Source organism: Diabrotica virgifera, chromosome 1 (assembly GCF_917563875.1).
Source record: "Diabrotica virgifera virgifera chromosome 1, PGI_DIABVI_V3a".
In the NCBI taxonomy this organism is placed as follows: Eukaryota; Metazoa; Arthropoda; class Insecta; order Coleoptera; family Chrysomelidae; genus Diabrotica; species Diabrotica virgifera.
In genome coordinates this window covers 265,344,311-265,358,273 of record NC_065443.1, presented here as the reverse complement: position 1 = coordinate 265,358,273, position 13,963 = coordinate 265,344,311, and the positions used below count along the sequence as shown (strand labels likewise).

Below are 13,963 nucleotides of genomic sequence, written 5' to 3'. Positions count from 1 at the left end.
CGCAATTATTATATAGAGGTAAATTTAATTAATTGTATTTTGCTTGCAGTACTGCATTTTAATAACTAATTTTATTTACTACATACAGTTGTTGATGTTTTCATAACATAACCTGAATCTTATTTTTTCTTCTTATTATTTTTTTTGGACTATGGCCTTGACAATTATCCAGTAACCAGGACTAATATAATTGGCCAATATAATTAAAAGTGCGAATAATAGTACAGAGCGTAGAAATAGGGGTCGCTTTGCCGAACTTGCACGGTCCCAATAGCTCGCCACAGTAGTTTCGCCATGTTTCCAATATTTCGTCAGTATCGGTCTTTAGATTATCTTCTTTATCTATTATAGACCACGTTTGAGGTTTAAATTCTCTGGTAAGGAGTTTAATTTTCTGGAATAAATCCCTCGGTTCATTTCGACAGCCATGTTCCTCTATATCTCTGCACATTTGAGAGATGTAATCAGCTTTGTCTTTGCGGCACTGTTTTCTGATTTCTTTCGATAACGCTCTGTATTCATCGTTTTTTTCGTATCTAGTTTTATAATCTTTTCTGCGTTGAATCACAGTCTACGTATTATCGGATATCCATGGCTTACGGCCAGTGGAAACCGATGCCTCACAGTCTTTTGCAGCCTCGATTACCTTAGCTTTGAGATAGATCCAAGTGCTCTCAGAGTCACTATCTACTCGGTCTAAAGAAAGAGCTTCTAGGTTTTGTTGGAAGTAATTGATTTTTGATGGATTTAGAGACATGACTTTTCTTTGGGGTCTTCTTTTGTGGACTTTAAAACGAAGTCGAACGTTCAATACCAGGAGTTGATGATCGCTTCCACAGTCTGCGCCAGGATATGTTTTACAGTTGATAACCGACGACTTCCATCTTGATCTTATTAGGATGTAGTCTATTTGATTTCTTGTTCGTCCATCTGGGCTGTGCCATGTGTATAATATCCGTGGATGATGTTGATATAACGTGTTTGTAATTGTAAGATGTTCTACAGAGAACTCCACTAGACGGTCGCCATTCTCATTTCTCTGTCCCAGTCCATTTTTGCCCAGCACTCCTTCAATATTTTCATTAGATGACCCCACTTTGCCGTTAAAATCTCCTAAAATTATGATGAGTTCACGATTCGGAATAGCGCGAACAGTTTCTTCTAGACGACCATAGAACCTGTTGATGTATTCTTCTTGTGCAAGTGTTATAGGAGCGTATACCTGGACAAGGTGTAGGGTATTGGTGGATATTCTCATTTTAAGGGATATTATCCTGTCATCAATAGTATTATATCCAGTTACGCAGTCGTTAAGTTTAGAGGGTACTGGGGTAACCCAGTATACCTACATGCAAACTGTAAAGATCATTAAAGTAATATTTATATTTTAGGTCATCCATATCGAAAGAATGATCCATTTAGGACCAAGCCATCAAAAAACTCTCTTGCCTGGCGAGAGTCATACTTTTGATCTCAGCGGTGCTCACTTCAGATTAGCTGTTCTTAAAATTACAAATCATGAAGATGGGGAAGCCGTTTTTTCTGCCGAGGGCGGTAATGTTCTGAACGGTTTTGAGAACAACGTACAGAAAGTTGAACATGAAACAGAAGTTGTACATAAGGTTGAGAACTTCCACCTCCCAGCTGACTCCTCAGTGCTCGTTATGACTCAACCTCCCAAACAAGGAAATGCAGAGAGAAAGGATTATTTCCTTGTAAGCAACAATGGAAAGGTCAAGATCGAAGCTGAGGCAAGTATTTAAATATATATGGATATTCATATTACCTCATCTATAATTTTGAATTAGTATTTCTAAATGGGCATTTTTTTTAGGTTACTCACGTTCAAAGAATTCTACACCTTGAACCACGTCATGTGGTAACTCTTTTGCCTGGCCAGGGCCACACTTTCGATCTCAGTGGAATTCACTTTAATATGGCTGTCTTAAAGGTGAGAAATTATGAGGATGCGGAAGCAGTCTTTTCAGCAGAAGGTGGCAACGTTCTTCCTAATTTAGAAAAAAATGTACAAAAATTAGAACACGTTGAACACAAAGTCCAGAACGTTCGTCTACCAGCTCACTCAGCCGTGCTTGTTCTAGCTCAACCAGAAAAAGAGAACGATGACCATAGGAAGGATTATTTCCGTGTTAGCAACAACGGAAATGTCAAGATTGATGCTGAGGTATGTTCAAGAATTACTTAGTTAATTTTTTTATGTACATATGCATTTTTTGGCATGTTTTATGTTTTAACTTTTCATGAATTCACATTTGACTCATTTTCGATATTTTACTTAAAAAAAATTTCAATCTATGTAATTTTATAAATATCTTCTTTTCTTTATCTGAAGGTTGTCCAAAACGATCTTCAACCACCACATACCAAAAGCCTTCTACCTGGCGAGAGCCACACCTTTGACCTGAGCGGTAATCAGTTCCACCTAGCTCATCTGAAAGTATCCAACCTTGAAGATGAAGAAGCTGCATTCTCCGCCGAAGGAGGAAACGTTCTTCACGATTTCCTAAATAACATCCAGAAGGTAGTATCCGAGAAGCCCCAACATAAACTCGATCATTTCCTTTTGCCTCCTAGAAGAACTGTTTTGGCATTATCCCAGACCGGTGTTCAAGGTGAAGAAAACAATAAGTACACAATTACCAACCATGGACCCGCTGATCTTTTTGCTGAAGTAAGTACCTTCTCAATAAACATTAGCAGTGTTATTGCTATTATGTTATCGAGAATTTTAGTTGTGTAACTCTTTGTACTTTTTTTAAAAGGTTGTTCACATGAATCACATCTACGATGCTCCTCATTGGTACGTCGTCAGGCCAGAAGAAACCACTGAAATTCCAATAAACGAGCATCTTCAACGCAATATTTTACGATTGACCAATAACAGTTACAAAGACGAAGTAGTCGTCAGTGCTGAAGGTGGTCACGTTCTTCAAGGTATTGAGCAAAACATTGAACAACTTTCAATGACAGATAGCACAGGAACTGTATTAACTAAAGTAGAGAACTTCTCGTTGCCTCCAAGAACCCACATCGTTGCTTTGAGTCAAAATGTTGAAGGAAGCAACGAACATCCTGGAAGGTTTACTGTAACTAACCATGGTAAAGCTCCTTTTGATATTGAGGTAAGTTGAAAGAACTGCTTAGTTCTTTTTAATGTTAATCCAAATACTTTTTTTTAGTTGAAACGTACATCACCTGTTCAAACACTTGACCTTCATCTCAGAACAGTTCAGCCTAATGCAACTGAATATTTTGAACTCACCGCCCAATTCCAAAATACCGTGTTGGAAGTTATCAATACCAGCCATACTGAAACCGCAGTATTTACAGCCGAAGGAGGGGATGTTATGCATGATCTCCAAGATGAAATTAAAAAACTCGACGTTCAAGAACAAAGTACACTGGACAAAATTATAGATTCCTTAGCAAACCTTCGACTAAATGCACGCTCACGAGTTTTGGCTTTGGTATATGATCCCAAAGATATAACATCAGCAGGAGAAAAAGGTTTTACTATTACTAACCACGGACAATACGACATAGAAGCCGAGGTAAGTCTTGCATAAAAGAGAGAGAATAGCGTTTTCTTCTTCTTTTAGTACGTGTCCAAATTTTAAGCGTGGGTAGTTTTCTTGACATTTTGCCGATACTGTTCTCGATCTTGTGCGTGGCATGTAACGATTCATTTGCTGATAAGCCAGTCCATTGACGAAGGTTTCAGAGCCATGAATATTTCTTCCTATCAATTTTTCTTTTTCCCTCGATCTTTCCGTTGAGTATTAACTGCAGCATCCAGTATCTGCTACCTCTCATTATAGACCCCAAGTATTAAAGTTTTCTCTTTTTTTTTGTCAAGTTACCTTCACCTTGGCCTATTTTGTTTATGACTTCTAATTTGAAATTTGGTGAACCCATGAGATTTTAAGCATTCTACGATTTGATCACATCTCGAAGGCTTCTAATTTGTTTATCATATTAGTCTTCATGATCCAGGTTTCACATCCATATAGGTAGTAATAGAGAATACACATATCATTTTAGGAACTTGATCCTTAGTTTTCTTTATTACGATTTAGTATCACGTTTATCCAATATCGTAGATATTTAAAATAGATAACTTTTGTAATAGGCCCATTGCAGTGGCGTGCGGTGACTTTTTCGAAAGGGGAAGCGATTCAATAAGGATATAAAAATATTTTCTTAAGGGTCGAGGGTCGAGCAACTTTCCACCTGATAACACTCTGATGCGCAGGAGCTCTCTATCAGCAAAGTACTTAATTATGTGAGACGTCCTGGGTACAAGGACTCACACACTAAATCCGTGACGCGTGAATGCGTGAGGCACTCTATTCCCGCTATTTCTAGTGACTAGTGACCTATCATTGATCTGTATTGCCAGCTCGGGCCTTGAGTCCTCGCGCCTGGCTTGGTTTTCTAAAGAAGAATCATATTTAAAAAAAATATATACTCCGAGGCATTTTCCACAACACACAACTTTCACTAAAATGACACTTATTTATACTCGAGGTCTATTCTCCTATCAACTTCTGATAATTGTTGAATGCAGTCTTTTTTAATGGATAATAGGGCTAACTTTCAAAGTCTGTCTTCGCTTGTTGAATTTCTTTTAAACTCTTAATTTGAAACTTTTAATGCATCTTAATACTGCAAAACTTCGTTCAACTGATGCACTTGTGGCTGGGATAGTTAGTAGTACTAATTCACACAACTTGACCACTTCACACAGCGACTTGTTTAAACCAGTAGGTAGTTATAAAGAAATCCCAGATTTCTGGGTATTTCTTTATCATTCATGTCAGTTGTTTCATAAATGATACTTAACTGAGAATGCAAAGCTGGGATATCAAAAAATTTTCATTATTTAATCGTAATGACATAAATTCCTCTGTGGGAAATTTTGATGAATTATAATTAGAAATATTAAGATTATAATACAAGATATATATATAATTCTACAAATTTTAAATCGTTAAAATTTTGAAAGCTAGAATTCATTTGTTGTAGAATATTATCAAAAGGTCTCTTTGTTTCCTCTGTTTTCTCTGTCTCTCTGTCTCCGAAATTATCAATCTTCATTATTTTTCTTTCATGTTCAAACCCCATATGTTCAGTTTTATCCCAAATATTTTTAAACTGCTCTCGTTTTTTTAATTATCGTATTAATAAAGTCATCAATTTGTCTTATACAAAATGCAATACCATTTGATTTCTGTAAAATGTCAAATAAAAGATCAGTAAAAGGAAATATCTTTGCAAAAAATTTAAATCGAAATATTCTTTAAGCGAATGTATGTAATACCTAAGCACCCCTTAGCAGCAGTAACAGTCGGAGCATCTCACTTTCGGGAAGGCGATACGACGAGCGCTTCCATGGCATACCAAAATTCGCGCGACTAGTGGCTGCGGTCATTGAACCCTGACCAATTTTAAAAGGGACAACTACATGACAAGCGGCGATTTTGAGATGCGCTTCTGCCAGGAGTGGACCAAATAGTTGAATTGTGTGCATATTGAGTTCGTTCGTACGCGATTAATTTTTAATATTTTTCAATGCCTATTGGCTAGGTAATATGTAGATTATCTGGATTAGGGAACGAATTTTATTATTAAATATTAATTAATAATATATTTTCTTATATCGACGAATAAATAGGGAAGCGGCGCTTCCCTCGCTTCCATGGACCGCACGCCTCTGGCCCATTGTTGACAATTAGTTGCGTAGGGCCAACTTCTTGTTTACTAACTACAAGTAACTTTGTCTTTGATGTATTTATGCCAAGTCCGTTATTGGAGCATTCTCTCGTGACTCGATGGCGTTTTACCTTTACTAAATTCAATCTTATGCGTAACTTTTAGGTTGTTTATACCGACAGAGATGACCGTGACAAAGATCAACTTAAAGTCATCAAACCAAATGAAACTGTATTGATTGAGCACGTTAAAGATGCTGGAAAGGCAGTATTAAACATCTTAAACAGAAGTTACAAGGAATTGGGAAATATTACTGGTGAGTAATCAAATTGCTTCTATCTTATTTTAAATATTCTTTATTGAAGACTTTTTATTGCAGTTATACATATTGAATTATGTTAATACTTGATCTTCTTATATATAATTTGCTGTTCAAAGCTGCATTTTGTAACATTCGAACTACCACAAAGAGTTAACAGTTAATGTATAACAATAAAACTCCAACAAACTATGGGAGATTATTTAAGGTTTTGTCTCGCTCAGTCACTCAGGTGTAAGTTAAACAGATAGACAAATATTTTATATCAACTTGTGATCGGGCAGACACCATAGAAATATTATACCTATATGCTCATGATTTAGTTAGTTATTGCGTTTGAATACTTGGAAAAGATAAGGATAGAAAATAAGTGAAAGATCAAACAGAATTTTTAGTTGATAAAAGAATTAAGCGAAAACTATTTTTAGAAGAAAAACAAAACAAAAGGTTAACAAATGAATAAAATCAAGAGAAATTGTAATAAAACAATTATATAAATAAAAATAAGAAACGTATGACGTTTATAACGTTAAAATTTCATTATGTTATCCTATATTCAGTAAAAAGTCTCTTAGTTTTTCTTATATTACTTCTCCAACTCTTTGTTGTCTCGTTGACTTCTCAAATATTTACTTATTTTTTTAATTTTTAGTCAAGGGAGGCAGAGTAATTCACGAACTTGAACGAAAAGTAAAGAAACTGGCATCTGACAACGAAGTAGTCCTAGAATTAGATCGTTTCCACTTGGCACCTAACTCTTCGGTGGTTGTTATGCACCAAATTGGTAAATACAAACGAAGATTCGAAAACTTTGGTCTAACACTTAGATCTAAACTTGGCGGCCTTCAAAAATCCATCCAAGGGGTATATCATAAACTTGAAGGAGAAGGTGAGCAACCTCAAGGAGAGAATCAGGAACAGGAAGGTGAACATCAACAAGATGAACACCACAAATTTGTGGGAGTACAGGATAAACAAATTCAACGTAGACAAGTTCTTCACGATAGATATACCATCACTAACTATGGATACAACCCAATTACTGTTCAGGTGAGCATTTATTTTACTGATATTCATCTTTACTCTTCATAATCAGCTGCAATAACTCGTACTTATCATTTCTAAGTATGTGCTCCAAATATGCTGTCTTTCTTCTTTTAATCGTGGTCAAAAGTTCTCTGTCTCTTCCCATTCTGTACAACAACATTTAGTTCGTAATATGAGCGGTCCATGGTATTTTCAAAATTCTCCTAAAATGCCACACCTTAAAAGCTTCCAGCCAACATTAACAGTACAAGCTTCGGCACCATAAAGAAGAATATAGTGGATATAACATGTTACCATCCGATATCGGATTTGCAGATCGAGTCTTTGATTAGTCAGAAATGTCTTTATTTTCAAAAAGGCTGCTCTTGATTGCTCTATTCTTGATCGAATTTCTGATTTAGGATTTAGATCTTCAGTAATTCAGATTCCTAAGTATTTCATTGTGTCTACTTGTTTAATATACAGGGTGTTAGTAAATAAGTTTGAAACATTTTAAAGACTAATTCGACATGAAAAAATAATGCCGGTTTGCTCTATAAACATATGTCCGCAAATGCTTCGTTTCCGAGATACGGGGTGTTGACATTTTTATTTCAAACTGCCAATGCATTTATTGCTCTAAGACCAGTTGAGCTATGAAAATGAAATTTGGTGAGTTTTAGAAGGTAGTTATTTCGCATTTTTTGACATACAATTAAAAATTTTGTATTCATCATTAGCGCGCTTACGGGTAATGGTCTGAATTTTTTAAAAGAAAAAATAGTACGCCACTGAGATATTTCGAATTAAAAATGATTTTTAAATTCCACGTCTAATTTGTGATAAAATACCTTTCTTGCCTTTTGTTCATATGGTGCACCGTTTTAATAACCGGTGCAATAACAGAAAATATTACTAATAAGATTTTAACTATAGGTGCAGAGCTACAACAAATGTTAAAAATGACCTCCTTTAGAGGTTACAGAAGAATTTTATATTCATCATTGGCACGCGTACTGGTAATGGTCTGAATTTTTTTTAGAGAAAAATAGTACGCCACTGAGATATGTCAAATTAAAAATCATTTTTAAATTTATGGTTTAATTTACGACAAAAAATCTTTCTTGCCTTTTTTTCATATGTGGCGCCGTTTTTATGCAAAAAATTTAAACATCTTAACGTTTACAAAGTATTTAAACTAAGTTTCTATGCATATGGAAACTACCTATCTCAAATACTTTGTAAGTGTTAAGATGTTTTATTTTTTTGTATAAAAACGGCACCTTGTATGAAAAAAAGGCAAGAAAGATTTTTTGTCGTAAATTGAACGAGGAGTTCAAAAATGATTTTTAGTTTGACATATCTCAGTGGCGTACTATTTTTTTCTTAAAATTATTAAGACCATTACCCGTACGCGCGCCAATCATGAATATAAAATTCTTGCAGCTTTGCACCTAGTTTAAATCTTATTAGTAATATTTTCTGTTATTGTTGTTTAGGTGTTTTATTTTTCTGCATAATAACGGTGCAGCATATGAAAAAAAGGCCAGAAAGGTTTTTATTAAAAATTAAATGTGGAATTTAAAAATAATTTTTATTTTGAAATATCTCGGTGGCATACTAGTTTTTTCTTTAAAAATTCAGACTATTACCCGTATGCGCGCCAATGATGAATACAAAATTCTTAATTGTATGTCAAAAAATGCGCAATAACTACCTCCTAAAACTCACCATATTTCATTTTCATAGCTCAACTGGTCTTAGAGCAATAAATAAATTGGCAGTTTGACATAAAAATTTCAACACCCCTTATATCGGAAACGAAGCATTTGCGGACAAATGTTTATAGAGCAAACCGGCATTATTTTTTCATGTAGAATTAGCCCTTAAAATGTTTCATACTTATTTACTAATACCCTGTATAGCTTCAGTTTTTATCTGGATCCTTATTATGCCTTTGATAACCATGATTTTTTGTTTTCTTCGTATTTATTGTTAACCCAATCTCTTCGCTAGTATCACAAATTGTGTTCAGCAGCATCTACAGCTTTTCTCACTTTCAACGATATTGACTGCATCGGCGGCATAACGAATGTTATTTATATTTTCACCATTTATGTTTATCCCTTCTGTACAGTTTTCAAGTGCTTGTATAAATAACTCTTTCGAGTATAATATATTAAATAGTAATGGTGAAAATACACAGCCTTGTCTTACTCCTCCACTAATCTTATTAACAAAAATGTATGCAACAAATAATACACTGCAATCTCCTTAGATATATTGTATAGGCTATCTTCTTCTTCTTGTTATTGTGCTGTCTTCCAACGAAGGCGATCACTTCTTTAAGCACTTCTCTATCTTTTGCAACGTGAAATATCTGTTCAACACTGTGGTTAGTCCAATCTCTGATATTCCTCAGCCAAGATTTCTTCTTTCTTTAGTGGCGTAACAAACACCGTCGGGCCCACCCGCAGAATTGGGAATGGGGCCCCCTTTAAAAAATAACTAAATGCGACATGTGTAACAAATACCTATATGTATTGCAGCCCAGTAAATCAACGTAAAATATGGCGATACCGTGTAATTTTCAGTGTCACCACCGAAGTGGTCAACTCAAGACTTTTCGGGTTATTTACGAGTAAAAATGTTTATTGTTCAACAAAAAAACCACGTTTTTAGGCGATTATTCGCAAATAGTTCAAAGAGTAAGTATTCGATCGAAAAGAATATTGTTAGCAAAAATGTATCTAGCTTATAAAAAAAAATTAAACAAAAATGAAGTCTATCGACTCAGTAAAAGAAAACTTGTAGCTCATGAAAAGTTTTTCTTATTCGTCAAATTCAACGTGAAATATCCAAAAAATGAAATACTGTTCGGGGATACTCATTAGAACTTTTTTATTTTAAAGTGTTTAAAAGAAGCTTTATTTTTTACAAAAGTTTCTAGCATCAAAACTAAGCCAAAAGTCAAAAACGCTCAAAATACAGTTAATCCCATTTTTTGGGATATAAACAATAACATATAAACAATAAATATTTAAAGTAAATGGTAAAGCGCTAATGATAAATTTTATTTGGGGTGCGAAATAGGGGCAGATTTTCACGCTTTTTTTTACCAAAAAAAGGGGCCAACTTTATTTTGAGCGTAACTCGTATAGTTTTGGTGCTAGAAACTTTTATAAAAAATAAAAAAAGGCTTTTTTTGAAGCATTTAAAAAAGTTTTAAGAGTTTTTCCCGAAAATTGCTTCATTTTTTGGTTATTTCAGGATGAAATATTCGATTTAGAATTGGACAAATAAGAATAGATAGACTTCATGAATAAGCACACCATTTTCTGTATCTTATAAGCTACATTTTTGCTACAAATATTTTTTCGAAATCTAATATTTAATTCAATAAATACTTATTTTTGAGTTATTTGCGAAAAACCCGTCTGAAAACGTTGTTTTTTTTTGAAAAATAAACATTTTCACTCGCAAATGACTTGAATAGTATTAGCATAGATAAATAAACTCTATAGAAGAACAAAAGTTGCTTATAATTAGTCAATTTATACAGTTCCGGACTTATTTTAAACGTATGTTTTTCACCCCAAGTAGGGGTGTCACCCCCCGAAGTAAAAGCAACCAACGGCATAAATCAAACTTTGAAGTGGAGTGTAACTAGAACTTAAATCCAAATTGTCAAGCAAATACATCCGTCGTGACGCTGATAATTTCACTCCAAAACTGTCATTTACTGAGCTATTGGTGTATTCATGCATTGTTTATGACGACTTATATTTTTCATCTTTATTGGTATAGAATAAAATAGAACAAAAATTACTAAATGATTACATTAGTATTATTCTATGAGATGTTCAACTTTCTTCGTGCACTATCTACTATCAGCGAATATATCTACAATTTTATTAATTCGGATGGACAACTTCATTTTCAATACTGAACTGCTTAAAAAACGTATGTGTGCAAATAATATAACAACACATTTTTACATATATTAGACAACAAGATGGAGCCCTTGACATATTGGGGCCCACCGTAAGCTTCATGCTGCGGAGCCTCTGTTACGCCTCTGGATAATTGTATCGAAATACTAAACGTAGGTAAAGATTAAAGAGAAAACACATTTCTATATTTAGAAATATTGTTCTAAAATTCGGTAAATTACAATTCTCAAATCTTTCAATAGTCACGTACAAAGCATTATAGTTTATTGTCGTTACCATAAAATTTCGGTAGGCCGGAAGGGATTAAGTTTCTAGATATTATGAGATGATTCACTTGGCAAATACGTCTATTTAGAAATTTACGTTTTTAATTTTAAACACACAACGTAAAATAATATATAACAATAACAGATTTTTACATAATATCAGATGACAAGATGAGGCCCCTAAGCGATTTGGCCCCGAAGCGATTGCGCCCCCCCCCGCAAGCTTCACGCTGCGGGGGCCTCTGTTACGCCCCTGTCTTTCTTCATAAGCCTTTTTTCCCCTCTACTCTTCCTTGCATGATGACGTGTAGCAGAGGTTATTTATCGTTTCGAAGTATGTGGCCCAGATACGATGTTTTTCTTATTTTAATTGTGTTTATAAGCTTTCTGCCATAGGCTATCTAGCATCAAAATATTATCCTTCGGTCTAATATAACTCTTTTATTTGATTTATGTCTTTTGTTTAACAGATCGTTCACCTAACAAAAGAAGACGCCGATGATGAAGTGCTTCGTAGCCAGGTCGTCAAACCTAATGAAACTCAGGAGCTCCTTCTTGAAGGCATAGAATCGTCTTCGCTGAAGGTTATCAATGAAAGTTCAAAGGACATTGCTATTTTCTCTGCAGAAGGAGGAGAGGTCATTCCCGGAGTTGAACATTTGATTAGACAACTGCAGAGAAGAGAATGTATGAAAAGTGTTTTGTGGCGTTCCAGACGTGAACGAAGAGTTTAAATAATGTGTACAATAATTTGATTAAAGTTTTTTTTATAAGTAAATAAATACTCTACAGACAGCTCGTTATTTTTTTCGTCAGTGTATCAAATGTTCTAGAATACAACTGTTTTCTTTCTATAATTGTAATAAAACCATATTCGCGGTGTGCAAGTATTTGAAGGGGATACGAGAAACGATCGTGCGAGAATAGCGGAGAAATTTTGCAACTTTCTTAAATAATTCATATTGTCAATTGAAATTGGTCAAATTGACGTATATTTCATACCTACTGTCATTGAAGAAGAAAAATTATATATTGCTCCACAATATTGAAATGATATGCAATTATTATATAAAGGTAAATTTAATTAATTGTATTTTGCTTGCAGTACTGCATTTTAATAACTAATTTTATTTACTACATACAATTGTTTACGTTTTAATAACATAACCTGAATCTTATTTTTATTCTAATTTTTTTTGGACTATGGCCTTGACAATTATCCAGTAACCAGCACTAATCTAATTGGCCAATATAATTTAAAGTGCAAATAATGTTGCTGAGCGTAGAAACCAGGTGTCGCTTTGCCAAACTTGCACGGTCCCAGTAAAAAAAATAACAAAATGCCAATTTATAAAATTGCCAAAAAACGACCATGAATACCACAAAGAAAGATTTAATAATAAAAGTAACGACATATACAGTGATGAGCGCGCTAATAACCGGCAAAATAACGCAAAAGATGGAAAACACATTGAGTTGTGAGATAAAAAGAAATGAAACTAGTGAAGGTGGGAGATTTAGCGGTAAAAACCATTATTTCCCACCTTTGCACGTATCGGACGAGTTTGGCAACTACCACTGTGACAGTGACAGTTTTAGTTGACGTACTCCTCTGATACTTCTAAAGTTGGGAATAATTCACGATGAAAAACAAAGTATCTGACCTCTGGTGGAATAAATTTAAACTACTATAAGTGGTATAAACAAACCAGAAAATTGTTGATTTGAATGGAATTTTATCACTATTAAGAAATGTTTAGTAGTTTTGAGCATTATGAATACATTAATAGCTATTTGCATAACAAGGGAGGAAAGTGCTACTTTTCCTCCCGAGGCCCGACGCGTAGCGGAGGGCAGTAATCATTCAAGGGAGGAAAAGACACTTTACTCCCATGTTATACATATGATTTTTCCACCTTCCTCAAATAATAAGTCATTTTTTCATTTTTACTAATTTATTTATTAGAACTATTATTATCCAGATTTAGCCATACGGCTCACACTCCCTCTAAGGGGAAAATTGACTCATCCCAGATACCTACGGTATCAAAAGGATTGAGCTCTGGTGGGACTCTTTCCGTGTTATCGAGCCCTAGGTGACTTGGTATGCAGGTGTATCTCCCAAAAATTTTCGTACACATCTGGCCGTTGCGAGTAGTACAGCTTTCTGCATGGTCTTGTAAAGATGTTCATTTAGACCTAGCCTTTTTATGCTTTCGAGGAGGTTCTTCGGAATGACTCCAGTAGTAGATATAACAATAGGTATCGTCTGGGTACTTTGCATTCTCCATTGCCTTCGTATTTGAATTTCTAGATCTCTGTACTTGGCGATCTTTTCAGTGAGTTTACTACGTAGATTATTGTTGTTAGGTATCGCCACATCAATTAGTGTTGTTTGTCTTGTTAATTTATTAACTAGTACGAGATCTGGTCTATTATGTGCCACTGTTTGATCTGTGAGCACAGTGCGGTCCCAGTATAGCTTGTAGTTGCCATCCTCAAGCATACTCTCAGGGACGTATTGATAATACGGGAGATGGTCCGTTTGGAGAAGTCCCAGCTTGATAGCTATCTCTTGATGAAGGATTTTTCCCACTGCGTCATGCCGTTCCTTGTATTCAGTTGCAGCAAATGCCTGGCAGCCCCCTGTAAGATGTTGGATGGTT

The 13,963-nt window shown here is 34.8% G+C and overlaps 1 protein-coding gene across 11 annotated transcripts in view; it reads left to right on the top strand.

Annotated features, from left to right (window-relative positions):
* The window catches only part of LOC114344552 (uncharacterized), a 45,673-nt gene extending 33,581 nt beyond the window's left edge, over nt 1–12,092 (top strand). For all 11 annotated transcript variants that reach the window (XM_050650007.1, XM_050649973.1, XM_050650021.1 and 8 more), the window contains 8 exons: nt 1,392–1,751; nt 1,835–2,185; nt 2,354–2,692; nt 2,784–3,143; nt 3,201–3,572; nt 5,899–6,049; nt 6,705–7,102; nt 11,768–12,092. In XM_050650007.1, the coding sequence (XP_050505964.1) occupies nt 1,392–1,751; nt 1,835–2,185; nt 2,354–2,692; nt 2,784–3,143; nt 3,201–3,572; nt 5,899–6,049; nt 6,705–7,102; nt 11,768–12,031 (2,595 nt within the window). In that variant the 3' untranslated portion in view covers nt 12,032–12,092. The remainder of the gene's footprint in view (nt 1–1,391; nt 1,752–1,834; nt 2,186–2,353; nt 2,693–2,783; nt 3,144–3,200; nt 3,573–5,898; nt 6,050–6,704; nt 7,103–11,767) is intronic.
* The last annotated feature ends 1,871 nt before the right edge of the window (nt 12,093–13,963 follow it).